Genomic DNA, 23,852 nt, shown 5'->3' on the forward strand with positions numbered 1-23,852 from the left:
GAGATCTGACGAGACCAGGCTATATCACACTGCCTTCCCTCCCTACAAGTAACATATCTGCTGCAATTTATTCTTCTGGACGGTCAGCCTTGGACATACCCTAACACGCATCAAAACTGTCACTGTCCAGAGTACAAAAAAAATTAACCAGTGTGCTGTAGCCAATGAAAGGTTTACTATACACCCTGAAACTATGAATAGCTATTACATGTACACAGTTTGTATTTAAGGACAAAAACCAAATCCAGACACTTCTGTATGACTCTTGTTTCAAGGACTGGGTGCTCTCATGCTCATCTGCTTTGCTCGTGGGAAAAGCATGGTAGATTATGCTTCTCATGCAGTCAAGGGCATGACACATTAGAAGACTGTTTTGTGCCTCTGGATTTGGGGACTCCTCATGTATACTGTATCTGGTGATGAAAGCACAGACCTGCAAGCCAGCAGGGAAGTCTTCACAAAACCAGAGCATCCAGCAACAATGGTCGCTTTCCTTTCTGCTCCTCAGTAAGTCCTGATCTCTTGTTGCACCACCTTCAAGAGTATCTGGAGCTTCAGTGTAACAGAATCTGCAAGGGAAAGAAGAGCAAGAGTAGTTCAGCTGCCGGTGTTTTTAAAAGGGTAGCTGGAAAACTTTACCGGCTTGATAGAGGGCAAAATTTAATTTGTGAAATTCTCCAATGAAAAACACGAGTGTGGCCACACCTTCCTGTTTGCAGCTGTTGGAAGCAAAAATGTTTCAGTTGCACAGTGTGCAATTAGAAACTGCTCCACTTACAGACATCTTTCGTCACTCTGACTAAGCATCCATTTAAAGGTTTTCTGGGGACCTTGACTTCAGTAAAAGTTTACCAATGCAGCAAGTAACAGGAACTTGAAGGCCTACAATCCACTTGGAATAATCCTTGAGGTAGCCCACTTCTGTGTTCTCACTCTATTCTCCAGGCAGTTTTCTGGGAGAAAGGGCAGAACCTTAATCCTGCATGGACAGGCAGACTTTTTGGCAGAGTCAGCCATTGTACAGTAAGGACTGCATAGTTAGGAAACACGTTTGCTCAGGTGAGGCTTTACATATAAAATCAGAGAGAGGAGCTAACATCCAAGTGCGGAATGTCTCTTTCTCTCTCTCATGCACATAAGAACATAAGAGAAGCCATGTTGGATCAGGCCAGTGGCCCATCCAGCCCAACACTCTGTGTCACACGGTGGCCAAAAACCAGGTGCCATCATAGGGTTGCCAGCCTCCAGCACATGCCCATACAAAAAGATTACTTAGTCGGGAAAATGTGTGCAACTTCATTCATAGAGCCGCTGAGAGATCCAGCTGAAGAACTGATCACTGACAATCTTTGGTTTACACCACTCATGCACAATCACGGACACACAGGCTTCATGTGCTAGGTTCCAGTTGTACATGAACAGGCACTGCAGGAACTTGATCCAGCTCACTGTATTGCAGTGACCACAGACTGCAGCTTCCCACAGTGCAAAGCAGGGCCCAGCTTCTCCCCACTGCTCCTGCAAAGTATACACGTGGAGGATGCCAACGGGCACAGTGACAGGCCATTTTGAGGAATGGGGGTCCTCCTGTATCCCTGTCCAGCCTGTCCCCTCTGTTTGGCCAAGGAACCAGAGCAAAACAGTGGGGGAGAGCTGGATATGGGAAGTTCACACACACACCCCTCCATAATGTCCAGGCATTCAGAGGGCCTCTGTGAACATACTGGGGACAACGACAAAGCTCTCTTATGCCCTATGGAGTTCTCTCCGCACTTGGGTGCTGTGTGGGTGGTGAAGATCGAGTTCTAAGTGTAAACCAAAACTGTACTGAATCCAATAATACAAAATTATCCAGAGTTTACTCACGGAAGGTAGTACGGCAACAATTTGGCATTGACCTTTGGACAAGCAAGTAGTAAACTGGAAAGCCGCTCAGGACCATGGCGCAACCAATGCTGATGCTTACTGGATCCGAGTAGAAAGACATCCCCACCGTGAAAAGGCAGATGAGCGTGAAGGAAACAGGAATGAAAAGAGGCACCTGGGTATGGAGGGGGGGGGGACAGATGTTTCTAAATGTAACAAGGTTTCAGGTAAAGCTTCTCACTAGATTTTAAATTCCACCAGACTGTATTCCTCATGCCTTTTCAAAGTAGTCATGGAACGCGCGCACACAAACCCGTCACCTCATGCCTTTTCAAAGTAGTCATGGAAGGCATGGAACGCACACACACAAACCCGTACCACATGAATCTTTTATACACATTTGATTTCTGTAATGCTCCTTACCTGTTCTGCAGTGGGGCATCAGCGTCTCTATCAATATACACACCAACTGGATAAACTCAGCCATGAAATTCATTAGGTCCCCTTGGACGAGTCACCCTATCTTGGCTCAATCTCATTTATCTTGCAGTAGTATTCTATGCAGGGCTTTTTTTTCTGGGAGAACATGCCAGAACAGAGTTCTGGAACCTCTTCGACAAAATCCTTCTTAAAATGTTTAATAGTTCATGAGTTTTCAGTATACAGACTGAAAACTTTATTTCCCTCTTTTTCCAAATAAAAAGTCCTGATTCTATGGATCAGGATGTTTCTACCCTGTTAAATTGTTCTTTCACTAATTTCATGCTTAATATTTTCTTTTTTACTTATTAAAAAACAAAACACCCAAATCCAATCAGAATTAACAATTGGTGCTACTATGCCTTTTTTTTTGCTGTCAAGTCACAGCTGACTTATGACAAGGCAAGAGATGTTCAGAGGTGATTGCCATTGCCTACCTCTGCACAGCAACCCCAGTATTCCTTGGAGGTCTCCCATCCAAGTACTAGCCAGGGCTGATGAGATGGGGCTAGCCTGGGCTATCCGGGTCTTGCGTTAATCCTATTTGCTTCAACGTGGCATGCATAGGACAACTTCTCAGTGGATTGTGCCCCAAAGCACATCCCAGGCCACACAGTGGTATACTACGTTCTTTCATGTAGTCAGCATTGCATTAATTCCCTTTCTATTCCCTGGGCCTGACATGCATACTAGAGGATTTGGGTTGTTGCCAGATGAATTCTGGATGTGCTAAATCCATGCATGCAAATTCTGCCAAGAAAAATTTGCACAGTTGAGAAAAGCAAGCATTCTTGAGCGAAAAGGTATGGGAACTAGGGATTCTGACCCTGAGCCACTAGAGGGTAGTAGATGAATGCACGCTGGCTGCAACTGTTCCAGCTACGATCACATTTTTATCAGAGAAGTATTAGAGAGTTTAGTCTACAACATCACTGCTGCTTAGCATGTTTTTGAAAACTTTTTCAAAAGCCAAAACACAACAAGCCTTTATCCAGCATCCCTACTATGCATCTGACTGTCACTTTCATATTGGCAGCACCATGATCCAGAAAGGAGTGACCACCGAATACCTTGCCAGATGCAATCAGGTTGCAAAGGTCATTAATCACCAACAGGGAATGTAGTACCAGCAAATCTGTGCAGACCCTTTTATTACAAATACAGTCTGGATGCAGTTCTTGAGAACATTGATTGCACCTTGTATTGAGTGACAGCAGATAAATTACAATAGCCCAGGATAATTATGGTGACCAACAAACCCAAAGATGTTGCAACACTTCCCGCATAATAATGCTGAAAAAACTGGGGGGGGGGAGAGGTGGAATAAACACCACATCCTTCCCTGGAAACTCAAGACGATTCATATTGTGCTCTCTTTTGGAAGAATGGGAATTGTTCCAAGTACCCAGAATCAAAGCTTTGAAGGATCACATTCAGCGTGATTCCTATTAAGTATGGTTCATTATCATTCTCCAGCCTTGTCATGTAGCCAGGAAATATTCCTGGATACCCCAGAGAGAAAAATGCGATTCAGTAAATTGGATCCTCACTTGAGTAAACATTGGAACTTTCTAGAACAAAAAGACCAGTAATGAATGCATTGATACAGCACTTTAAATTAACCGATGCACATTATATGCACAGGCTGTGTTATTCCGATCCTAAAATGCTTGGGAGCAGGGTTGATATATAAATATTTCAAATAAACTCAGCTATGACAATAAATCACGGTTTGTCATTCTAGGAACAAGCCCTAGAAGAGTTTGCACAATCCCTCCTCCCCCACAACTTTTCAAAACCTCCTTAGAAGACTCTCTCTCTTTTTACTATACTGTTTCGGTTAACTGAGTCTATTCCTCTCTCTTTTTGTATACTGGCATGCGTGTGTTGTAAAATTACCACACTGTAAATATTTCATTGTGAAACTACAATAAAATTTGTGGAAATAAGCTGAAAAGGGAAAGAAGAAGAGAAGGGCGCCTCCTTGAAACCAAGCCATCTGCAAGCCCAGCTAGACTTTAAATGAGAGAGCCATCAATAGGTCTTTTTGAAAGTCAGAAGGGGCAATTTGGATCACAGCCTTGGCACTGGGAAAGGGTAGGTTTAACTCTTTCACCTGCATCATTTTCCCTGTTCGGACTCACCTTCCTCACTGCTGTTAACTGCTGATGGAGGGGGGGAAAGCCAGAGACAATACAGTCATTCTGATGCAGATGAGACCTCTGACAGGCGGTCAGAAGGAACTTTCTCAGTCTATGTGCCATTATGAAGAACAGCACTCTGCAGACCACCCAGAGGAAGTGGACTCCACGAGGGACAGTTCCTCTGAACCCAGGAATGTCAGATTCTTCAGACATGAATTCACAGCTCTATCACATCTCGAATCACCCAGTGTCCTCTCACACTCTACAATTGCCTGAGGCACTTACATGATGTTCCTAACTAAAATAGAGGGCACCCATCAGCACCCTGGTGCCAGGCTCCGAGCCAGAGCATTGCCCCTCTTGCATTCTGGCTAACCTTGGAGATTGTGACATAATTTGAGTACTTCATCACTCTTTAGGTGTCCAGACTTTGGCAGGGAGTCCATATTGGGAACCAGGCCCTGGTCCTGCCCTGGGTTTGCTCCCTGGACACTGCTGTTGTCTCCAGAGAGCACATGACTTTGTATTCAGAAGGTCTCAGGTTCAGTCACTGGTGTCTCCAGGGCTCTCAGGCGGCCAGTGCTGGGGGGAAACCTCCCCAGAGACTCTGGACAGTCATGGAACTAGAGCCAATGATCTGATTCAGCTGTCAGCAGGCCCATAGCCAGGATTTTATGATTGGTGGGGCAAATTTTTTTTAATTTGCGGCAGTGGCGGTGGAGCAACGGCGCGGTGCGGCGATCCCTGGTGGCCAGAAGGAGGAAAGCAGCAGCGTCCGACACTCAGCGACAGCAGAAGTGGAGGTGGAGTCGCGGAAGAGCACACGGTGACGTAAAAAGCACAGGTGCAGCGGAGCTCGATGCGGACATAGCCGGGCCAGGGCTGCTACAGGCCGTGCGCCAGAAGATCCCGGAGCTGAGAAAGACTGGCCTTGACAGCAAGAATGGGACGCCGACCCCAGTGGACCGCCGGAGGAAGAGAGCCAGGGAACAGCTATCCCACCACATTTGAGTACTTCATCACTCTTTAGGTGTTCAGACTTTGGCAGGGAGTCCATACTGGGAACCAGGCCCTGGTCCTGCCCTGGCTTTGCTCCCTGGACACTGCTGTCTCCAGAGAGCACCTGACTTTGTATTCAGAAGGTCTCAGGTTCAGTCACTGGTGTCTCCACTTCAGGGCTCTCAGCCGGCCAGTGTTGGGAGGAACATCCCCCGAGACTCTGGACAGTCATGGAACTAGAGCCAATGATCTGATTCAGCTGTCAGCAGGCCCATAGCCAGGATTTTATGATTGGTGGGGCAAATTTTTTTTAAGGAGAGGGAGAGGGGCACGTGCCACCCCCCATTCCTTCTCAAAAGCATTTAAAAGATCACTTTAAATGATTTTGGGGAAGACACAGGGGGGCTTTAAGGAAGGGGGCAGAGCCCCCAATCGCCCCACCATAGCTACGGGCCAGGTGGTTTTCAACTAAGGGCCATGGCAAAAGAGCCTGAAACCAAGGACTGCAGGGTACCACTGAATCACCTGGTCTCCAGTACCACCTCCTCCCCGGTGGCCTCTGGGCCCCGTGCTTTGCCACCTCTGCATGCCGAGCCAGCCGAGTCCTTGCTTGTTTGGTGCCAGTTTGGTGCAGTGGTTAAGTGCGCGAACTCTAACCTGGGAGAACCAAGTTTGATTCCCCACTCTTCCACTTGCACCTGCTGGATGACCTTGGGTCATTCACAAGTTCTCTCAGAGCTGTTCTCTCAAGGACAGTTCTGGAAAGTGCTCTCTCAGCCCCACCTACCTCACAGGGTGTCTGTTGTGGGGAGGGGAAGGGAAAGGAGTTTGTAAGCTGCTCTGAGACACCTTTGGGTAGTGAAGGGCGGGGTAAGGGGGCAGAGCCCCCAATGGCTCCACCGTGGCTACGGGCCAGACTATCAGTCTCAAACCAACCTGTACTATATTTCCTTCAGCACCATGCGAGCCACAACACAAGAGACCAAATTCCTCATGATGCTTTAGGTTTCAGACAGTGACAGCTCTTCTGTCCTTTCATGTGTGTCTACATCCTCTCTACCGGCAGGCCTACTGCTTTGGAGCCATGCTGGGTGTCATCAGAATCGTGGATTTCTTGGCTCACACCTCCATCTCTTAACCACTGCATTGCATCACCATAGGTCTAAAGAAGAGGTAACGCAGTGGTAGTCACAGAAGTAACTTCATTACCTGGAACGGGCTTGGTATCTCAGGGTGACGGTATCGATGAACTATAAGCCCAAGGGTTGCCAGTCCGATGAAGAGCCACCGAGAGAAGCTGAAGAAGTTCAAGAGATGGTAGAGGTCTCCCACACAAATCATGGCTGTGACCAAAGGGAACTGGGGGGGGGGGATGTAAAAATGTAATCAGTTCAGCAAAACTGCAGTCTCAGACCATGCTGGGAGGCAGCTGGAATCTGGGGCGGAGGGGATTTCCCCCTTTTGCATGAAACTATCCTGCACACCTGAGAATCCAACCTTAAAATATATTTGCATTGGAACAATGCCAGTGGCTGCAGTGGGAACAGGGAAGACCAAAGGAAGCAGGTTTACTGATTTTTTATAAAAGTAAAATGAATTTTCAGGGAGCTTATTATTTTAGGGGGTGAAAGCAAAGAAGTCCAAGGTCAATGTTTACATTAAAGGGCAAGCCAATTACAGAATTCAATAGCTGGAATAAACTGGAACTAATCCACTGAAATGTTTTACAGAACATCAATACAAAATATAAGTGCAACAGTTAGGCTGTCAGCCAATGAATGATTATTATTAGATCAGTCCCTTAGATTTTAATTGATTAATTCATGTACATGTTTGCATATTAACAAAACCTCAACAGATCTATGCAGAAACTATACTTTCTTTTCCCGGATAGCTGTAAACAACAACGTGGTCTGCAAAATTACAGGCAGGTTGAGGTAGTGGTTACAGTGTTGGTCTAGTAGTTGGGAGACCCAGGTTCTAATCCCTACCCTGTCATGGAAGCTCACAGGTTGACCCTGGACCAACCACATACTCTCAGCCTAACCTATTCCACAGGGTTGTCATGAGGATAAAATGTACAAAACAATACCACCCTGAGCTCCTTGGTGGGATAAAAACATATTAAAGTGAAACTTCAGTGTCAAATTCTAAACGAGATGGGTAGCCATGTGATTCTGTCTGTAGCAGTAGAAAAGAGTCCAGCCGCACCTTAAAGACTAACAAAATTTGTGGCAGGGAATGAGCTTTTGTGAGTGACTCATGAAAGCTCATACCCTGCCATAAATTTTGTTAGTCTTTAAGGTGCTACTGCAACCCACAAACCTACAGTCTGGTTCTGGTACGTAGATGATACCTTTATCATTTAGAGCCATGGAGAGGTAGAATTGATGGAGTTTTTAGACCACCTCATCAACATCCACCTGAACATACAATTCACCATGGAAAAAGGTAATTTTTGTCTTCACCTGAGACTAGCCTCTCAAGGCCTCCCATTGGTTCACATCATGTTCCAGTGCCTATATCCATCTAAGCACATGACCATCAAGGTGTGCACCCATGACGGCACCTATACTTTGAGTACACCCCCAAAGTCTCTCCTTTGGGCCTTCTCCATAGCACATAATGCTGGCCGTTGGTGCTATTCTCTTCAAGGACCGCTGCACATCTGGACAGGTAGTATAACCCTGTAACTGACCCCTCTATTCGCTATCATCACCTCTGTTTTCTTAGCTCTAAATTGAGTGCTCTTTTCTTAAATGCTTAATGTGCTTGTAATTAGGGAAATTCTTCAACAAAAACTATTTAATTTACTCTTCAATCTGGAGTCCTACTGTACTGGATCTTGGTATAAACAGGTGTGTGATACCTGGTACCTCTCTGGCCTCCCCTGACGCATAGCTAATTTCCCTCAACAACGAGGCAGGCCATTGGTGGTAACAGTAACATAGGGCTGCCCCTGAAGATGGTCTGGAGCTCTTTAAAGCTCTTCTAACATAAACTGATGAAGTTCTATTCCAGAAGACTTTGGACTTTGAACAAAACTGTTATTTGCCTATGATTGTCATGTTGTTATTAGTATTAATATTAATATTATTATCACTTTTTTATTAGTAGCAGTATGGTGATTTTAGCTTTTCTCCTGTTACGTTAATTTTATGCATTTTGCCCCTGCTACTTGCCTAGAGTACTTCTTGTGAAACAGAAAGGCGGCACATGAAATGAAATGCAAAAGGCTACCTTTCCTAGTATTTGCTGCAACGCCATTCACTTTTTCTTGTACTGTTACCACTTAGAAAGAACCAACATTCCTTGATCAGATCCTAGTCCTTATCTTCACTTTTGTCTAGAAATGTAACCCATCTGTACGTTGCACTGCATTATTTCTGTACTACACTCAACACAATGGCACCAATCCTATCACTCTGCTGAGCAAAGACTGAAAGACTTCTTTCTAACCTGAGGGAATATACAATACTAAAGTGCTGAATTGGAACTCATCAGGAAATTAACACTACCTCTCATCCTGGCATAAACACAGACTTGGATTTCCTTGCTCGCTATACTGTCTAGAAGTTCAACAGCCTGCACTATTTACAAACTTTAATTGGCTCTCCTTAGCATGTTGAAATGTACAACAACCCTTTATAGATGTCAGTCAGTTTCTTATAATTCAGGCTACTTCTTCCTTGATGCATTGTTGTTAATCCTTTTGAATGTACATCTGTAGCCTTTGGGAGATAGAGGCTGGAACCTCTGATCTTACTTATCACCTGTTAACAATCTAATCCATTCCACTCCTTTACACAGAGAATCATTCCTGAAAAGTTGAAGATGGGATTCACACCAAGTGCCTATCTCTGCTCTCAACTTCTCCCTTTACCACCCAACTCTGATAATTTCCCCTGGAAAAATGTGGAATATGATTTCCTCTTCGTTGCATCTGAAAAAGTGAACTCTGACTCAAGAAACCTCATGTTGGAATAAATGTTCTCACCCTTTAAGGTGCCAGCAGAATTCTACTTTATCTAGCCTAAGGGGGCTTCCTTCAACTTCATGGGTAGTTTAGCCTGAGGAAGAGCCATTTAAGTCATAGGAAGGCTTCAGACCTTCCTGAGCAAAGTGGGAAGATTCCTGCCTGTGTCCAGAATAAATATATTTTGTAACATTAATGTTGTTTTTCTAAGATCTATCATTTCTCAAAGCACTTCAGCCATTTTGCAGTAACTTGTCACATAAGAAATTGTCTGATGTTGAAGAAGCGGAAACTTACCATCAGCATAACAGCAGGTAAGGGTGTGTGTCTTTGAATATGGATCATAGAGAAGAGGGGAGGCCACTGCCCCTCCCTTGAAGCCACAAACAATGTCCTGGTAGCAGAAAACAAGCAATGCAAGACCCTGAGTCCTTTATTTATTACAGACCACAGAGGTGATTAATTGGACTTCTGGGAAGATCTATCTTTAAAAATGATATTGTTTTCTGTTGATTTCCTCCTGCTGCTCTTATTTGCTCTATGCCTTCTCTCTTTCATTTGCAATGAACCTTTATTAAAGGCTGCAGTTACCCTAAAGTGGTGATCCCTAACACTGTGTTCGTGGGCAGCATGGTGCTTGCCAGTGGGAGTCTTGGCACCAGGGCTGTTGCCAGAAAATTTTGGGTAGTGGAGCATTGGGAAATCCAGGGGGAGGGGGAGAGAGAGAGATCTCGTCTGCAGCCAGAGTTGGATGCAGAAGCAGAAGACCCAGCGAGCCCACGCCTCTTCGACAGTCAGAGAGGCACGGCAGTTCCTGTGGGCTCCAGAGGGATAGGGAGGGGAAGGGGGACTTGGAAGGATGAAAAGTGATGGGGCAGGGCTAATTTGGTGGTGGGCGTTGCCCCAAAATGCCCCACAGTGGCTACAGGCCTGCTTGGCACCCATTTGTTTCTTCAGCAATCTCCCCCAAAGCAAAGAGCTAATCCTAACTTCTCCCCCCCCCCTTAGAGAAGCAAGAGGTTCTCCAGAGGAGCCCAGGAGACATCACCTTTGCTGGGAGCACTCATCCGCAAACACCACCTCCATCACAGGAGGATACTTGACTTGGAATCTCCCAGTATTTTTATTATTGGCCCCAGTCCCCCATAACGTTTTGTTATTGGCCACTGTGGCAGCCATTTGGGGGCAGTATCTGCTGGTCATCTCAACATTTCAGAGGTGTCAAGGAGTCTCAAGGAGATTGGGGACCTCTGCCCCAAAGCAACAGAATTGGATCTAATGCTTCCATTGTTCCAACTTGAATCCAGCTGATGGGGAGTTTCCGGGAGATACCAGCAACCAGATTAATAGAAGTCCTCCCTGCCCCTCAGTTCTCTGCTCCAAATCTCTCACCATCCATGAGTCTTTGAAATGGAAAAGCAGACTGTCCCAGAAACATCTCTCACACATTCACTTGTAACATGTGGTTGATTTCCTCTACTGTTGGACTAGAACTGAGGAGAGCTGGGTTCAAATCTCAACTCATCCATGAAGCTTAGTGGATGACATTGGGCCAGTCATTCTCCATTAAGCAAATCAACCTCACAGGGCTTTCGTGAGGATAAAATGGAGGAGGGGGAGGAGAGAACCAATGTTCCCTCTAAGCTGAGGTAGTGTGAGCTAGCTCACAGTTTTTTAGCCTCCAGCTCACACATTTTTGTCTTAGCTCAGGGAGGGTGGCTCCAGAGCAAACTAATTTATGCAGCAGCCAAATCGCTCGCTCACAGCTTTAATGCCAGTAGCTCACAAAGTGGAATTTTTTGCTCACAAGACTCCACAACTCAGAGGGAGCATTGAAGAGAACTGTGTACACTACTCTGAGCCCGGGGGTGGTGGTGGTAAAATGTGATTGATGTAGCTAGAAGAGATAAACCTCTAAAAGTAACTTTCAAAGTTTAGAAAGTAGCAAATAACTGACCTTGAAAATGTAAAGATCCCTCCATTCATGGTTCCAAAGCAAGATAAGGCAACCAAGACAGGAATCACTGAGATAAGGCTCTGAAACGCTTTGCGTGCAAAACTCTGAAAGAGAGGCATGTTTGTGGTCAACAACATAAGAATCTTGATGAGTGGACTCAAAGGTGGACTCAAATATTTGATTTATTGAGGGGGCTGTTGTAGTCACCTGCAGGCCTGGGAATCTCCCTGTTTTCTTGGTTTGCCTTCATTGTATGTAATAGGAATATTACCTTTGTCACAGATGCATCCACATTGCTATTGGGAATGCAAAAGCATTGGCTGCTGCTGTAACAAAGCAACCACACAGTTGGTTGGACAATTACTTCTTGCCCTGCACTAGCTGCCTTTCAGGATTCTCACCCCATTCCTTTTCAAGCAGTCCAGGCAAAAACGGTCTGCATCATTCCCCTTATATTTCTACAGTGAAAAGCTGGGAATTCAGAGGAACTAGTAGACTGCAGCAATAGATCATGATAATGTTGCTGAGTTACAACAGGATAGCAATGATCACTATTTTTTGGAAAGGTTGTCAAAAAGCCCTCTGGTGGTATAGAAGAGAAATGGCACCAGTGTGGATGGGACCTTGAATGAACTTTCAACTTACCATCCATACAACATGGAAATATGCTCAGACTGAGTTGTTTTTTTTAAAGATCGTTGCAAAACAGATTTGGAAAAGATCAGAGCAAAGAAGAAGAATACCTGGAGAGTGGACAATTACAGATCACCATAATATGGATGCTTTAAAAAGTGCTTTAGTTTGGAAGCCAAGGTAGAAGAAAACCTCTGAGGGAAGGTATCCAAGGTTTGTTTAAGGCACATATGTATGCACGGGTGTTAGGTCAGTGCTGCTTAGAGATGGAAATAGTTCTAGCAGAGGAGAAATAGCATGTTTCTCTATATGGACTTACCAACTTCTTGCTGTCGTATGTGGACTAAAATGGATTCCAAAAAAGAAAGAGAACATTCTGCCAGGTGACTTGAAGAGACCAGAGATTCTGAAACAGCACATGAATCATGTGCTACTGGACCAGTACATCAGTGGCTGCTCATAGATCACTATCTTTGTGGACCATTTGGGGAAACCTTCCTCCTTCATGTGGCCATGGCACTAGCCCTGATCCACTATCAACAGCTTGCCCAAACATAAGAGAGGAGAAAAGCCTGTTTGTACCAAACCCTCAAAGAAGTCACTTCCCCTGGTTTATACATGCAATGGAGTGATGATATTGACTAGCCTGGATTGCATGGTTGTGTATTTATAGCCTTTATAGCTTGCTTTCCTTCCATCCTGGAGCTCAAAGCAGGTTACATGGGATTTGCAGGAAGTCTCTCAGACAGGCACCAACCAGACCCCAGACCTGTCTAGCTTCAGTAAAATTGCTGGGCCACAGTGTCTTCTGACCACACCCTGGGAACCCAGTGGCTTCTGATGTAGTCAATTTCACTCTATCTAGCAGTTTCCCACCCCAGGACAAAATTTGAGAGGGGGGGAAGTAGAGAAACTTTTGAGCCAGGCATTGCTGAGATGGAAAGACAGCCTTCCACTGTTTCTGTATTGTTCATTTTAAAGTCCAGATAAATGCACACAGTTTCCCTCCTCTCGCGGCAGACCCTGCCCTCCCCCTGCTCTTGATCTTGTTCCTGAGGGTATGTTGGCAAGGAATGAAATTTCAGGGGGCTCTGTGGACTGCAGCAGAAATGGGAAAGGCTTGCTCTGCAAAGTCCATGATTTGGATACATCCTAGTTTCATAAACTTTTAAAAAAGGTACAAAAATGGATCTGGGCATAAATACGGAGATGGGCACAGAGACAGAGACCCAGCCATAACATGTTTGGTGTCACCTGGGAGGAATGGAAAAGGGACTATGAGAGATCTGGAACACTTGTGGATTAATTTAACATCTGAGCTCTGGTCAAGACAGGAAGTCCTCACTAAAAGTGAAGCATATGGCTCAGCCCTTATGATACTGAGAAAGAGTTTTCATTTTCCATGAGTTAGGACATAACCGCCCGTCTTGTCAGATCTCAGAAGCTAAGCAGGGTTGGCCCTGGTGAGTATTTAGATAGAAGAACTCCAAGGAAAACCAGGGTCATGACACAGAGGCAGGCAAGGGCAAACCACCTCTGAACTGTTGGAAATATGTGTGTTGCAAGGTCTAAAATCAGTCATTATAGGGCTAATGTGTTTACCTTGAGTGCTATTGTTTAGTCTGACCTGGAAGGAAACCTGGCAGAAAGCCTGGGAAACTGAAGTCTGTTTACTAACAATCAGGGGCCATTTCCAAGAAAAAGAGGTGCAGGAGCTCATTTGCATAACTCATTTGCATATGCCACACCCACTGAAAGGGGCAGGCATCTTTAAAATGAGTTATGCAAATGAGTTTAAATCCCCCTCCCAGTCTCTCTGTAAAATCCAATGCCACTGAGTGAAATCCCTTCTGTCACCAGAAATGACCATGGTGTCCAACCCAAGAGCTGCTTGTATGCTGGAACTGACCTTATACTCCTGGTTTTTGGGATCCAGTGCTGGCTTTTCTGATCATGATAATGGAAGTCATCTACCATATGGTGCATGCATGATTGTCTTCAATTATTAGTTCTCCTTAACTCTGCCTCCCTGTGCTCGCCGTCTCTGCCGTGGTGGGCTGGCTGGAGACAGCAAGCGCAGGGAGGCAGACATGCCTGGGTTCCCTGCCGGATCTTCTCCAGGTGCCCCGCAGCTGGGCTCCTGGGCCTGGGCTCCTTCCTGCCGGAGCACCGCTCCGGGGCACTCCAGCAGGAAACAACCCCTGTTAACAATCATTGGTTAATGCATTCAGGTGATTTCCTTCTAGGGGTCAAGAAGAAAGGAAGAATCTGCATTACCAACTTGTCTGTCTGTTGTCGCAAGCATACAGTCTTAAGTGTTTGTTGTTTTGTAGATTTCCTGTGTATCCTTCCCTTTAGAAATAGAGGTTTTTACATAGAAAGAAAATGCCTCCTCTCCAGTGAACAAAGATCCGTTGCAAACTCTGAATATTTAACTATTTTTTACCAATTTTCCAACATAAGCATCTCTTCTCTTGAAAACCCTACAGGGTCACCAGAAGTCAGCTGTGACTTGAATGGCATTTTCCACTACCAGGATATAGCCTAAACCAGTTTTACACAGAGCCGTTTTGACACAGTTACTGACAGAGAACAAAGCCTTGCTTGCAGCTGTACCTTGATCTAATCTTGATCACTGTGTGTGCTGGTGGATTGAGGTGAGAGGGATTTTTTTACAGAGCCTTGAATTTCACCTTCACAGGAAAATGCTTAATTCAGCCTCAAGAGCACAGAGAGTTTTCAATGGTATCCTTATGGGAAGGGTCATATACTCAGAGGAGAGAATGCTTCTGGGTCATTAAGACCCAATGGAGAGGATGTGTCCTAGTTGCAGCTTTTAGGAGGCAGGCAGGAAAATGTGCTTCAAGATGGAGGCCTGAGAGACCTGGGCCAACATGATGCACAAACTACTGACCAGCAGCTGTCCAAAGAGATACCCACTCCAGTCACACTCAAATGAGCACACACCTGTAGCGCCATAGTTGGCCACCCTTCTGAATGCTCGTTTTCAGCTGTTCCAGGGTATTGTTCGAAAACTTGCAAAAAAGTTTTGCAAGCCAGGGTATTGTTCGAAAACTTGCAAAAAACAGTTTGGCCAGAGACCAAACTGAGAAGTCAGAAAAATGCAGGCAACAATGACTTTCCAATATGAATGCCACAGAAGTGATAAGTTAACAGCTGAATACATCCTGGGGTTCAGTACATCCCGTCCCTCTCAGAACATTACGGTCTTATACAATGGCTGTAGCAGGGAACATTCTGACTTGACAGAACACAACATGACAAATTGTACAGCTTTGGCTCTCTCCTTCTCCCCCCCCCCAAAAAAAACACCTAGCAACCCCATGTAATGATTACCCAACTAATGCATGTGAAAAAAATGAACAGATGAGAAATGTTTCTATGTAAATGCTCTATTACACTATTAACTAAAGAGAAAAACTTTGCATCCTTCAGTCAATTGGTCGTTCACTTCCATTTCACTTGGCTCATGGATACAAAATGGAGGACAATTTTGTATCCACATCCACTGGCCTATATGAACTGGCTAAACTTGACAGATAGACAGAAGCCTAGGCACACCTTCCAGCCTCTGTTTTTGTGGGCTAGAACTCACATCTTCACTTCATTAGAGCCCACTTCAGGTATGATGAGTGGCTCCTCACTAGGCAGTCTCCCTTTTTACTAATTCCCCCCCTCCAAATCTCTCTCTCTACTAAATTTAAATTCAGCACTATCAGCACTGAGCTCTTTTTGCTATGAATGGATATTGCCTCTGTAATGGGAGGGGGGGCAGCACTTCTAAAGGTAGTAACTGTCTACTCCCTATCATCTCCCTGGATGAATGCAAGTCTAATTTATCAATGATGTAACATCTCTGATGGTTTTAATCAATAAAACCTCTTTTTGACTGCCCCTGTCTTAGGTGCCAAATGTCCCTTCCATCTACTGCAAACTGAACCCTTGGGAAATTACAGATTAGCAACAAAACCATTTTAATGTATTTTATATCTGTTAATGCTTCTTGTCTAAATCAAATTGTGTTATACTGTCATTATATCGTTATTACTTGCCTTGAGTCCTAGGGTAGTCAGACGTAAGGTGGGCATAAATATTCTACACCAATCAATAAGTCCATCTTTCAACTCACCACAGCTACCGCCTGGGAGGCCAGGACATCTGTTGCTGTTAATACAGTGTAGTAGGACACATTGGTAAGCATGTAGCCCACAATCACAGTGATTACAGACACAATGACTGCCAGAGGAATATTTCTGCAAAGGGGGGGGGGTAGAAACAGGGTAGAAACAAAAAAGATCATAATGGAACTATCCTGCATAACTTTTAAAACAACAACAGCATGCATCACTGTTATGTTCTAAAAAAATAGCCCAGGCAGAGGAAAACTGCAAGCAGAACTGTGGTTAGTTGCTTTTGTTTAATGTCACTTATAAGATGTGGAATTATGCACACTGTCAAGAAACAAACAAAAGATATTGAAATCTGCAAACAAGTTGTAATTCAGAAAATCCCCACCACCAGCGCCACTTATTTTTCAGCATGGTCAAGCCTCAACCATGACTTCAAATGAAACTGAGCGCACGCACACACAAAAAGGAGAAGTAAAAGGCTACTTAAATCAAAACTCTGACTTCAATGAAGGATGGGTGAAAAGTTCAGAGAAAGCTAAGAAATGCCTGCAGAAATCTTTCAAGGCTGCTTTAGATAAAACACTGAACCTCTAGAGGGAGTCAAAGGTAATACCTGGATTAGCATTGCTCTAGAGGCTGGCACTGTAAAGGTAAGTTAAGGTCAAATGCGACGTGACATCAGGAGATCTGTGAACTGACAAGTACATCTCCTGCCGCCGCCGCCTTGTAAACTGCTGCCCTGGGGGACTCCTGATTCAGACCAGTGCCACTTCACAAAGGGAAGGAAGGGGTTAACCCCCCTTCCCCTAATCCTACTGGAGTCTGTATAATTTACACACACACACACACAAACCAATGGCAAGATTAAAAACCCTGATCTTGATCCAAATCCGTGCAGTTGCTATTTTCTCTTTTACAACTGGGAGACTCAGTCTTGGATCTCCCGACAGCAGGTCTAGTTTCATATTCTAATGCTGCCAAGGTTAGGTTCAATATAAATCACAGTTACCTTCCTCCTTCTCCCTCACACAAGCCTGCCCATCACCTTCCTGAAGAGCTTTTCCCAAAAATGATACAAACTGAATTACTGATGCAGCCTCATTCCACAATTAATCAGATAGAAACCACCTTCTTTCTCTAGTGGTAGAACTGAGTGAGCCATTTTTTTGCTCTGAGGGGTTCATATCTGTATGCCGAAGTCACAATGTCCCTACTATGGCTAGTTCTAAGAGTTCATTTCTCAGACTCACCGTTCTGGCCTCACTAGCTCTTCTCGTACAAAACTAGTCTGGAACCTGTATGGTGACGGGGGGGAAATAGGACAGAAAAGTTTGTGGTGAGATTTCAACAGTGTCGATAGGCCACCAGAGGGTTTATGAAGGTATTCTTTAAGTATGCATACCATCCTGAATAGGCAAACATCCCTGCATAAAACGCTAATGGTAGTTTGTCCAAAACAAGTGCCTGGGCATTGAAAGGATCCTGGAAATTTTCTGTATGGCCTAAAGAAAATCAGAAGATTATAAAGCAAAAGTGATAAGAACAGGAACTCTCCCATGGTGGTTAGACAAGTATATAAATGTGTCTCAGTGTTTCTACAAACATTTTATGTAACCCAAGAGTTTGGTACTCACCCTCTCATAGAGGATCTCTTGTCATACATGATCATATAAACTAACTTTCAGTTCCTAATCGTAAAGGGAGAGGGGTATGGATGGCGGTGATGGAAAGTACTGTCAAGTCACAGCTGACTTATGGCGACCCCATAGGGTTCTCAAGGCAAGAGACAAACAGAGGTGGTGTGCCATTGCCTGCCTCTGCACAGCAACTGTGGACTTCCTTGGTGGTCTCCCATCCAAGTACTAACCAGGGCCAACCCTGCTTCACTTCTGAGATCTGACAAGATTGGGCTTCTGGAAATTAAAAATCACAACCCTTGATACAAGATACATGGGAGGAGTCTTTGGTCTTTTCAGTCATCTGTATCTTGCCCTGCTGGAAGGTTTGAAATCATGTTCTGTAGTGATGGGTGTGGGATAGTTAAGCGACGGCCTATATGAAGTGATGCCACCCATCCAAGTACTAACCAGGGCCAACCCTGCTTAGAAACTCATTAGCATAATAGGCCACACCCAACCGCAGAAACTCATTAGCATATTAGGCCACACCCCTGACAGCACAGCTCATTGGCATATTAGGCCACACCCCCATGTTACCAGAAGTGTGCTCATCCAGCCACACCCACCTTTTGCTTCTTATTCTTTTTACCTTGTTTGTTGTCAAAACCCAGGGCTTTTTTGTAGCAGGAACTCCTTTGCATGTTCGGCCACACACCCCTAATGTAGCCAGTCCTAATGAGTTTCTCCTGTTGTGTGTGGCCTGTTATGCTAATGAGTTCCTGCTGGGCGTGGCCAACTTGGGAGCCAGCTGGAACTCCGTTCCTGTGCGTTCCTGCCCAAAAATAGCCCTGCCACTGGGGACAGTGAAGTACCATGGCATGGTGGAAAACACGACACTTTCACTAAACACAATCTACAGTCAACTAGCCATCTTAATAGAAGTGACAGCAATCCTTAAAAACACTTTCCTGGGAGTAAGTCCCATTGAATAAAATGGGACTTGCTTCTGAGTAGATCTTCTTAGAATTAGAAGGCAGAACTTTTTTGGAAGAAAGGCAGGATGAGAACATAAAAGTCCTTTTGGATCAGACCACTGGGATCCATCTGTTCCAGCATCTTGCTTCACTCAGTGGCCAACCAGTTGCTAGGGTTGCCAGGTCCGGGTTGGAAAATACCTGGAGACTTTGGGGGTGGATCCAGGAGAGGGTGGGGTATAGGGAGTGGAGGGTCCTCAGCCTGGTACAATGCCATAGAGTCCACCCTTCAAAGCAGCCATTTTCTCCAGGGGAGCTGATCTCTGTCAACTGGAGATCAGTTGTAAAAGCGGGAGATCTCCAGGCCCCATCTGGAGGCTGGCAACCCTACCAGTTGGAGGGCCAACAGAGAATAAAGGCCAAGGCCTTCCCCTGATTCAGCTTCCTCATACAGGTGTTTACTTTTTCACCACTGTGTTTACTTTTAAACCGATGTGGTGCTGCCTCATCTGACTTCATGTTTCTATTACACGACACACTACAAACCTAGCATCTCTTCCTTTTCTCTCTTCTTCAGTCTCAGCCAGTTCAGACTTCATTAACATACATCTAAAGTTTGGGGTGAGCTCCCATCTCTAGTTCCAGCTCCTGCCAACCTAGCAGTTCGAAAGCAAGAAATTGCAAGTAGATAAATAGGGACCACTTCGGTGGGAAGGTAACAGCGTTCCATGCGCCTTGGTGTTTAGTCATGCCGGCCACATGACCACGGAAACGTCTTCGGACAGCGCTGGCTCTTTGGCTTTGAAATGGAGATGAGCACCGCAACCCTAGAGTCGGATTCGACTGGCTTTCGAGCAAGGGAACCTTTACCTTTACTTAAAGTTTTTTGGGGGGGTTCCAACGTGCATCACCTCACACTTCCCATCATTTGCCAACTTGTTGCCCACTCTCCCAATTTAGAGAGGTGCTCCTGGAGCACAATCCACCTTGGTTTTCACCACCCTGAATATTTTAGCGTCATCCGCAAACTTGGCCACTACACTACACTGCCACCCCCAACTGCAGTCCGTTCATAAACCCATTCAATAGCACTCTTCCCAATACCGATCCTTGTGGGACCTCGCTGCTCACTTTCCTACATTGTGTCCATTTATTCCTAATTTTAGGATTAAAAATAGACTAGACAGACAGACAGACGGATAGATGGATTTATCAAGCGATACCTTGGGCTAAAAGCATCATGCCTGGGACAATGATAAGGGCGAGAGCTGCGAGCTTGACGACGGACAAGATGGTCTGAAGCCTGGCACTCCAGCTAACACTCCAAGAGTTCAAGATGAGGACAATATCTGGGAGGAGAGAGAGAAGAGGCCATGGACTGGTCCAGTGCAACCATTTATTTCAAGGACAGGGCCAAACAGGTAGGATCAATGCAGTTTCAATGTGTTTCACTTTGGCAGGACTGTACAATAAGAAAGCCAGTAGGGTATCATTCCTTCTTAGTGCACCCCATCAAAGGTGGATGACAATGAGAGAGAGGTCTTTAATGGTGACAATGACATGCTTGTGGCATTTTTCCATCTAGAGTTGCCAACCTCCAGGTGGTTTCAATTACACTCCATAAATTTAAAATCTGAATAATCCATGCACAAAATTGGCATGATTTTTGGCTTATGATCACGTAAGCATATTCTTGTCCCAATCCAAAGGTATGCCAATACATACTGGAAAAGTCCCAAAGGAAAGCAACTTATCACAATTTCAGTGAGCAATATTCTTCAGACAATTCTTCTGACAATTTGAAGGTGATTGCCGAAGGATGAGAGAACTTCTTGGAATTTTGTGTTTGCATTTAAATAGCTGTATATTGGAGTCCCGACCTTGAGGAAACAAGGAGGGAAATGGGTGTTTCAAGCTGACTCCCCATCACCGGGACCATTGATTTTTCTACTGAATGGTTGGTGGAATATAAATTTTTGAAAATGATACTACCCAAATTGTCCGAAGAATATTGCTCACTGAAATTGTGATAAGTTATTTTCCTTTGGGACTTTCCCAGTATGTATCGGCATACCTTTGGACTGGGACAAGAATATGATTATGTGATTTTATAATGGGCAATTTTGTACACGAAGTATTCAGATTTGAAATTTATTGAGTGTAATTGAAACGTTAGTAATTTGGTCACAACTGCTTTCGCTTCTTTGATGTCATACTTTGTTTCATGACTTTCTCTCTTGTTACATATAACCTCCAGGTGATGGCTGGAGATAATCTGGGATGACAATTGATCTCCATGTGACAGAGATCAGTTCACCTGAGGAAAATGGCCACTTGGGAAGGTGGACTCTATGGCATGATACCCCATTGAAGTCCCTTTCATCCACAAACCCTGCTCTCCTCCGGCTCCATCCCCCAAAACTCCACGTATTTCCCAGCCCAGAGCTGACAACCCTATTTCTGCCTCAGGAGGTTCACCTGGCACTTAGTTTACTATTTTTTTACATACAAAGTAAAGACAATTCAATTGCCTGGGCTTTTCCTGTCTTACAGTTGACAGACTTCCATTCTGATGGCTTAGGCTGGTTTCATCTATGCTGTTAGCTGACTGATTCTCTCTACATGGTTTATGCACTGGGTATTATTTTTACAATAACTGGCACTGGTTTTACTGATTATTTTTAACGTCAGTATCAGTGATCATTTTATTGCTGTTATCTGGGAGTTGGTGTTTTGGTGTTTTTATTTTTATTGGTCTATTGTATTTGCTTTAACTAGATTTGAGGTCATAGTTAGATTACTGGAGAGGCAGTCAAGAAATGAACCATAGCAAATAAATGTACTTACAATATCCTAGGAGAGCAACCAGTTTCACAGCTAGAAGCGGAGCTTCACAGGGAGCAAACAAGGGCTCCAGGATGTAGCGCCCAAACGCCAAAGCCACAACAGCACTGTTGGCTGGCCTGGGAAGGAAAGGGTTATAATGAGACATCAAGAAAATTCCAGTGACATTTGGCGGCAGGATGCAAATGTCTGAGAAGCTGCCCAGTCAGCATTGCTTAATCATATCTCTGCCTTCTGCATGACCATCGCCTTGGGGTTACTTTTTCCTACAGGTAGGAATTCTTACACAGCATTTATCTAGCAACCTGCAAACACCAAAGCAAGAGCCAGCATGGTAGGGTGCCTTGCGTGGATCAACAGCCGTGCTGGGGAGGTGAGTTCAAATCGTCGCTCAGCCATGAAGCCCACTGATAGCTCTGTTTCTCTGATGGCCTACTTACACATTGCGCTACATCTCGGTCCACTCTACCAACCTCTCAAATCCACACATGCACTGGGAGCTGTGTTCGGAGCTCCCACTGATTTGGGGACTTAATTCTGAGGTGTGTTGGAGCCAGACTTGGATTGGGACAGATCTTTACCATAGAGATTGGGGAAATATCGAGAGAATCATCGTCTATGCTATTTCCCTCCCCATTTTTATTCCCATTCCTCAAATCATTGAGAGAGGGGGACTGAAGACAGGATGGGGGGAGGATGGCTGCCAGTGCACACCTGTTTGACAGGACTGGGGTGGACAAGGGACAGGGAGATAAAGATGGAACACGTAAGGTACAGTTAGGCCCTCAGGTAAGTCGCCAGGCATGACCTGGCAACCGATGGGAGACCAGGAGGGTAGGGACACATGAGGCAGCCATCAGTGATGGCATTCCAGGAAAAATCCAGAAGGGACATCAGTCTTCTCTAGGAAGTGACATCATTCTTCTCTAGGGGTTTTCAAGAAATGATGTCATGCCATCAGCCTGACTGTCATTTTTTTCTCCTGCTGCCATTTGGACTGGGGGTGGGAAATGGGAGCTGGAGGCAGGGAAACCCCCATCCCCCAATGGGGTGCTGGCAACCTTGCCCTCAGGCTATTCAGTAGCCCCCCCCCCAATAAGCTGAGCATTGTGACCTACATGATTGGCTCTTTCTAAATACAACAGATCACCTGCGATCAAACCTAGATTATTTGACTGCCCTGACTAAATTAGTCCAAAAGTATCCTTCTGTGATGTCATGGTAGGTCTATACAAGTAAACCTCTCATACATCTCATATCTTAATTGCTCAGACAGCTGCAGCTGAGATAGTGCCACATATACCTAAAGATGAAACAGTCACAAATATTTTAAAGGTACCAACATTTTCAAATTTTGCTTTTTCATTTCAAATGAAAACTTATAAAATCTTAGTTCCAAACATAAGTGCTTTCAACTTGGTATCTCTTGATTGTTTCAATTTTGGCAGATGTCAGACATGAAATGTTACAAGTTTAAGGGAGAGGCTGTGTCTTGGTGGCAGAGCGCCAGCTTGGTATGCAGAGACACTTCCAGGTTCAGTCCCTGGCAACTCCAGTGAAAAACAACTGCAGAAGAGCTTTGGCTGTGTTTTAATGGGCTGCAGTATATTCCACTGTCAAAGCTTGAAACTTTTCCCCATTAGGAGGACCCTAGGCTGTTGTTGAGCAGTATAGACCCCTATAGAGTGAAAGGGAGAACAAGAAAATAAAGCTAGAGGAGAAATTAGAGCAGGGGCTGCAAAAAGAGCACTAGAATAAACACTCGTGTTAAAAATCCTGCTTTATGTCCTTGCCCGCCACGAGCCACAAAATCTTTCTCTGGCCAGATCCCCAGAGCACTGCTGCTAGTCAGAGTAAACAATCCTGAGATAGGTGGGCCAATAGTATGACTCAGCCAAAGGCAGTTTTATATATTGATTTTTTTCAGAGATGGTGACTCACAGGCAGAGTACATGCTTTGCATGTAGAAGGTCTTGGATTCATGCCCTGACATCTCTTGTCTATGAGAATCATAGGAAGCAGGTTTTTAGAAAGACCTTTCTCTACCCGAGATCCAAGAACAGCCCCCCCCCCAGTCCAGTCAGAAACTATACTACTGATAGACTGACTTAGTAAACAGTAGCTTGATATACTCAGGCCCCTGCCACACGGCAGGGAAAACACTGGGCAAAGTGCGGCTTTTAAAAGCCACACCAAAAAAGAGACGCCG

General features: G+C 44.9%; 1 protein-coding gene across 1 annotated transcript in view; it reads right to left on the minus strand.

Moving 5' to 3' along the window:
* Positions 1 to 504: 504 nt before the first annotated feature.
* LOC107115498 (cystine/glutamate transporter-like) overlaps positions 505 to 23,852 on the minus strand; it is a 30,575-nt gene continuing 7,227 nt past the window's right edge. Inside the window, exons 3-12 of the mRNA XM_015417218.1 lie at positions 21,647 to 21,762; positions 20,023 to 20,148; positions 17,609 to 17,708; positions 17,457 to 17,501; positions 16,206 to 16,329; positions 11,423 to 11,526; positions 9,763 to 9,859; positions 6,699 to 6,848; positions 1,867 to 2,041; positions 505 to 569 (exon numbers count right to left, since the gene is read on the minus strand). Coding sequence (XP_015272704.1) covers positions 505 to 569; positions 1,867 to 2,041; positions 6,699 to 6,848; positions 9,763 to 9,859; positions 11,423 to 11,526; positions 16,206 to 16,329; positions 17,457 to 17,501; positions 17,609 to 17,708; positions 20,023 to 20,148; positions 21,647 to 21,762 — 1,102 coding nt within the window. The remainder of the gene's footprint in view (positions 570 to 1,866; positions 2,042 to 6,698; positions 6,849 to 9,762; positions 9,860 to 11,422; positions 11,527 to 16,205; positions 16,330 to 17,456; positions 17,502 to 17,608; positions 17,709 to 20,022; positions 20,149 to 21,646; positions 21,763 to 23,852) is intronic.

The sequence above is a fragment of the Gekko japonicus genome, unplaced genomic scaffold (genome assembly GCF_001447785.1).
Source record: "Gekko japonicus isolate JY-2015 unplaced genomic scaffold, Gekko_japonicus_V1.1 scaffold1482, whole genome shotgun sequence".
Lineage (NCBI taxonomy): Eukaryota > Metazoa > Chordata > Lepidosauria > Squamata > Gekkonidae > Gekko > Gekko japonicus.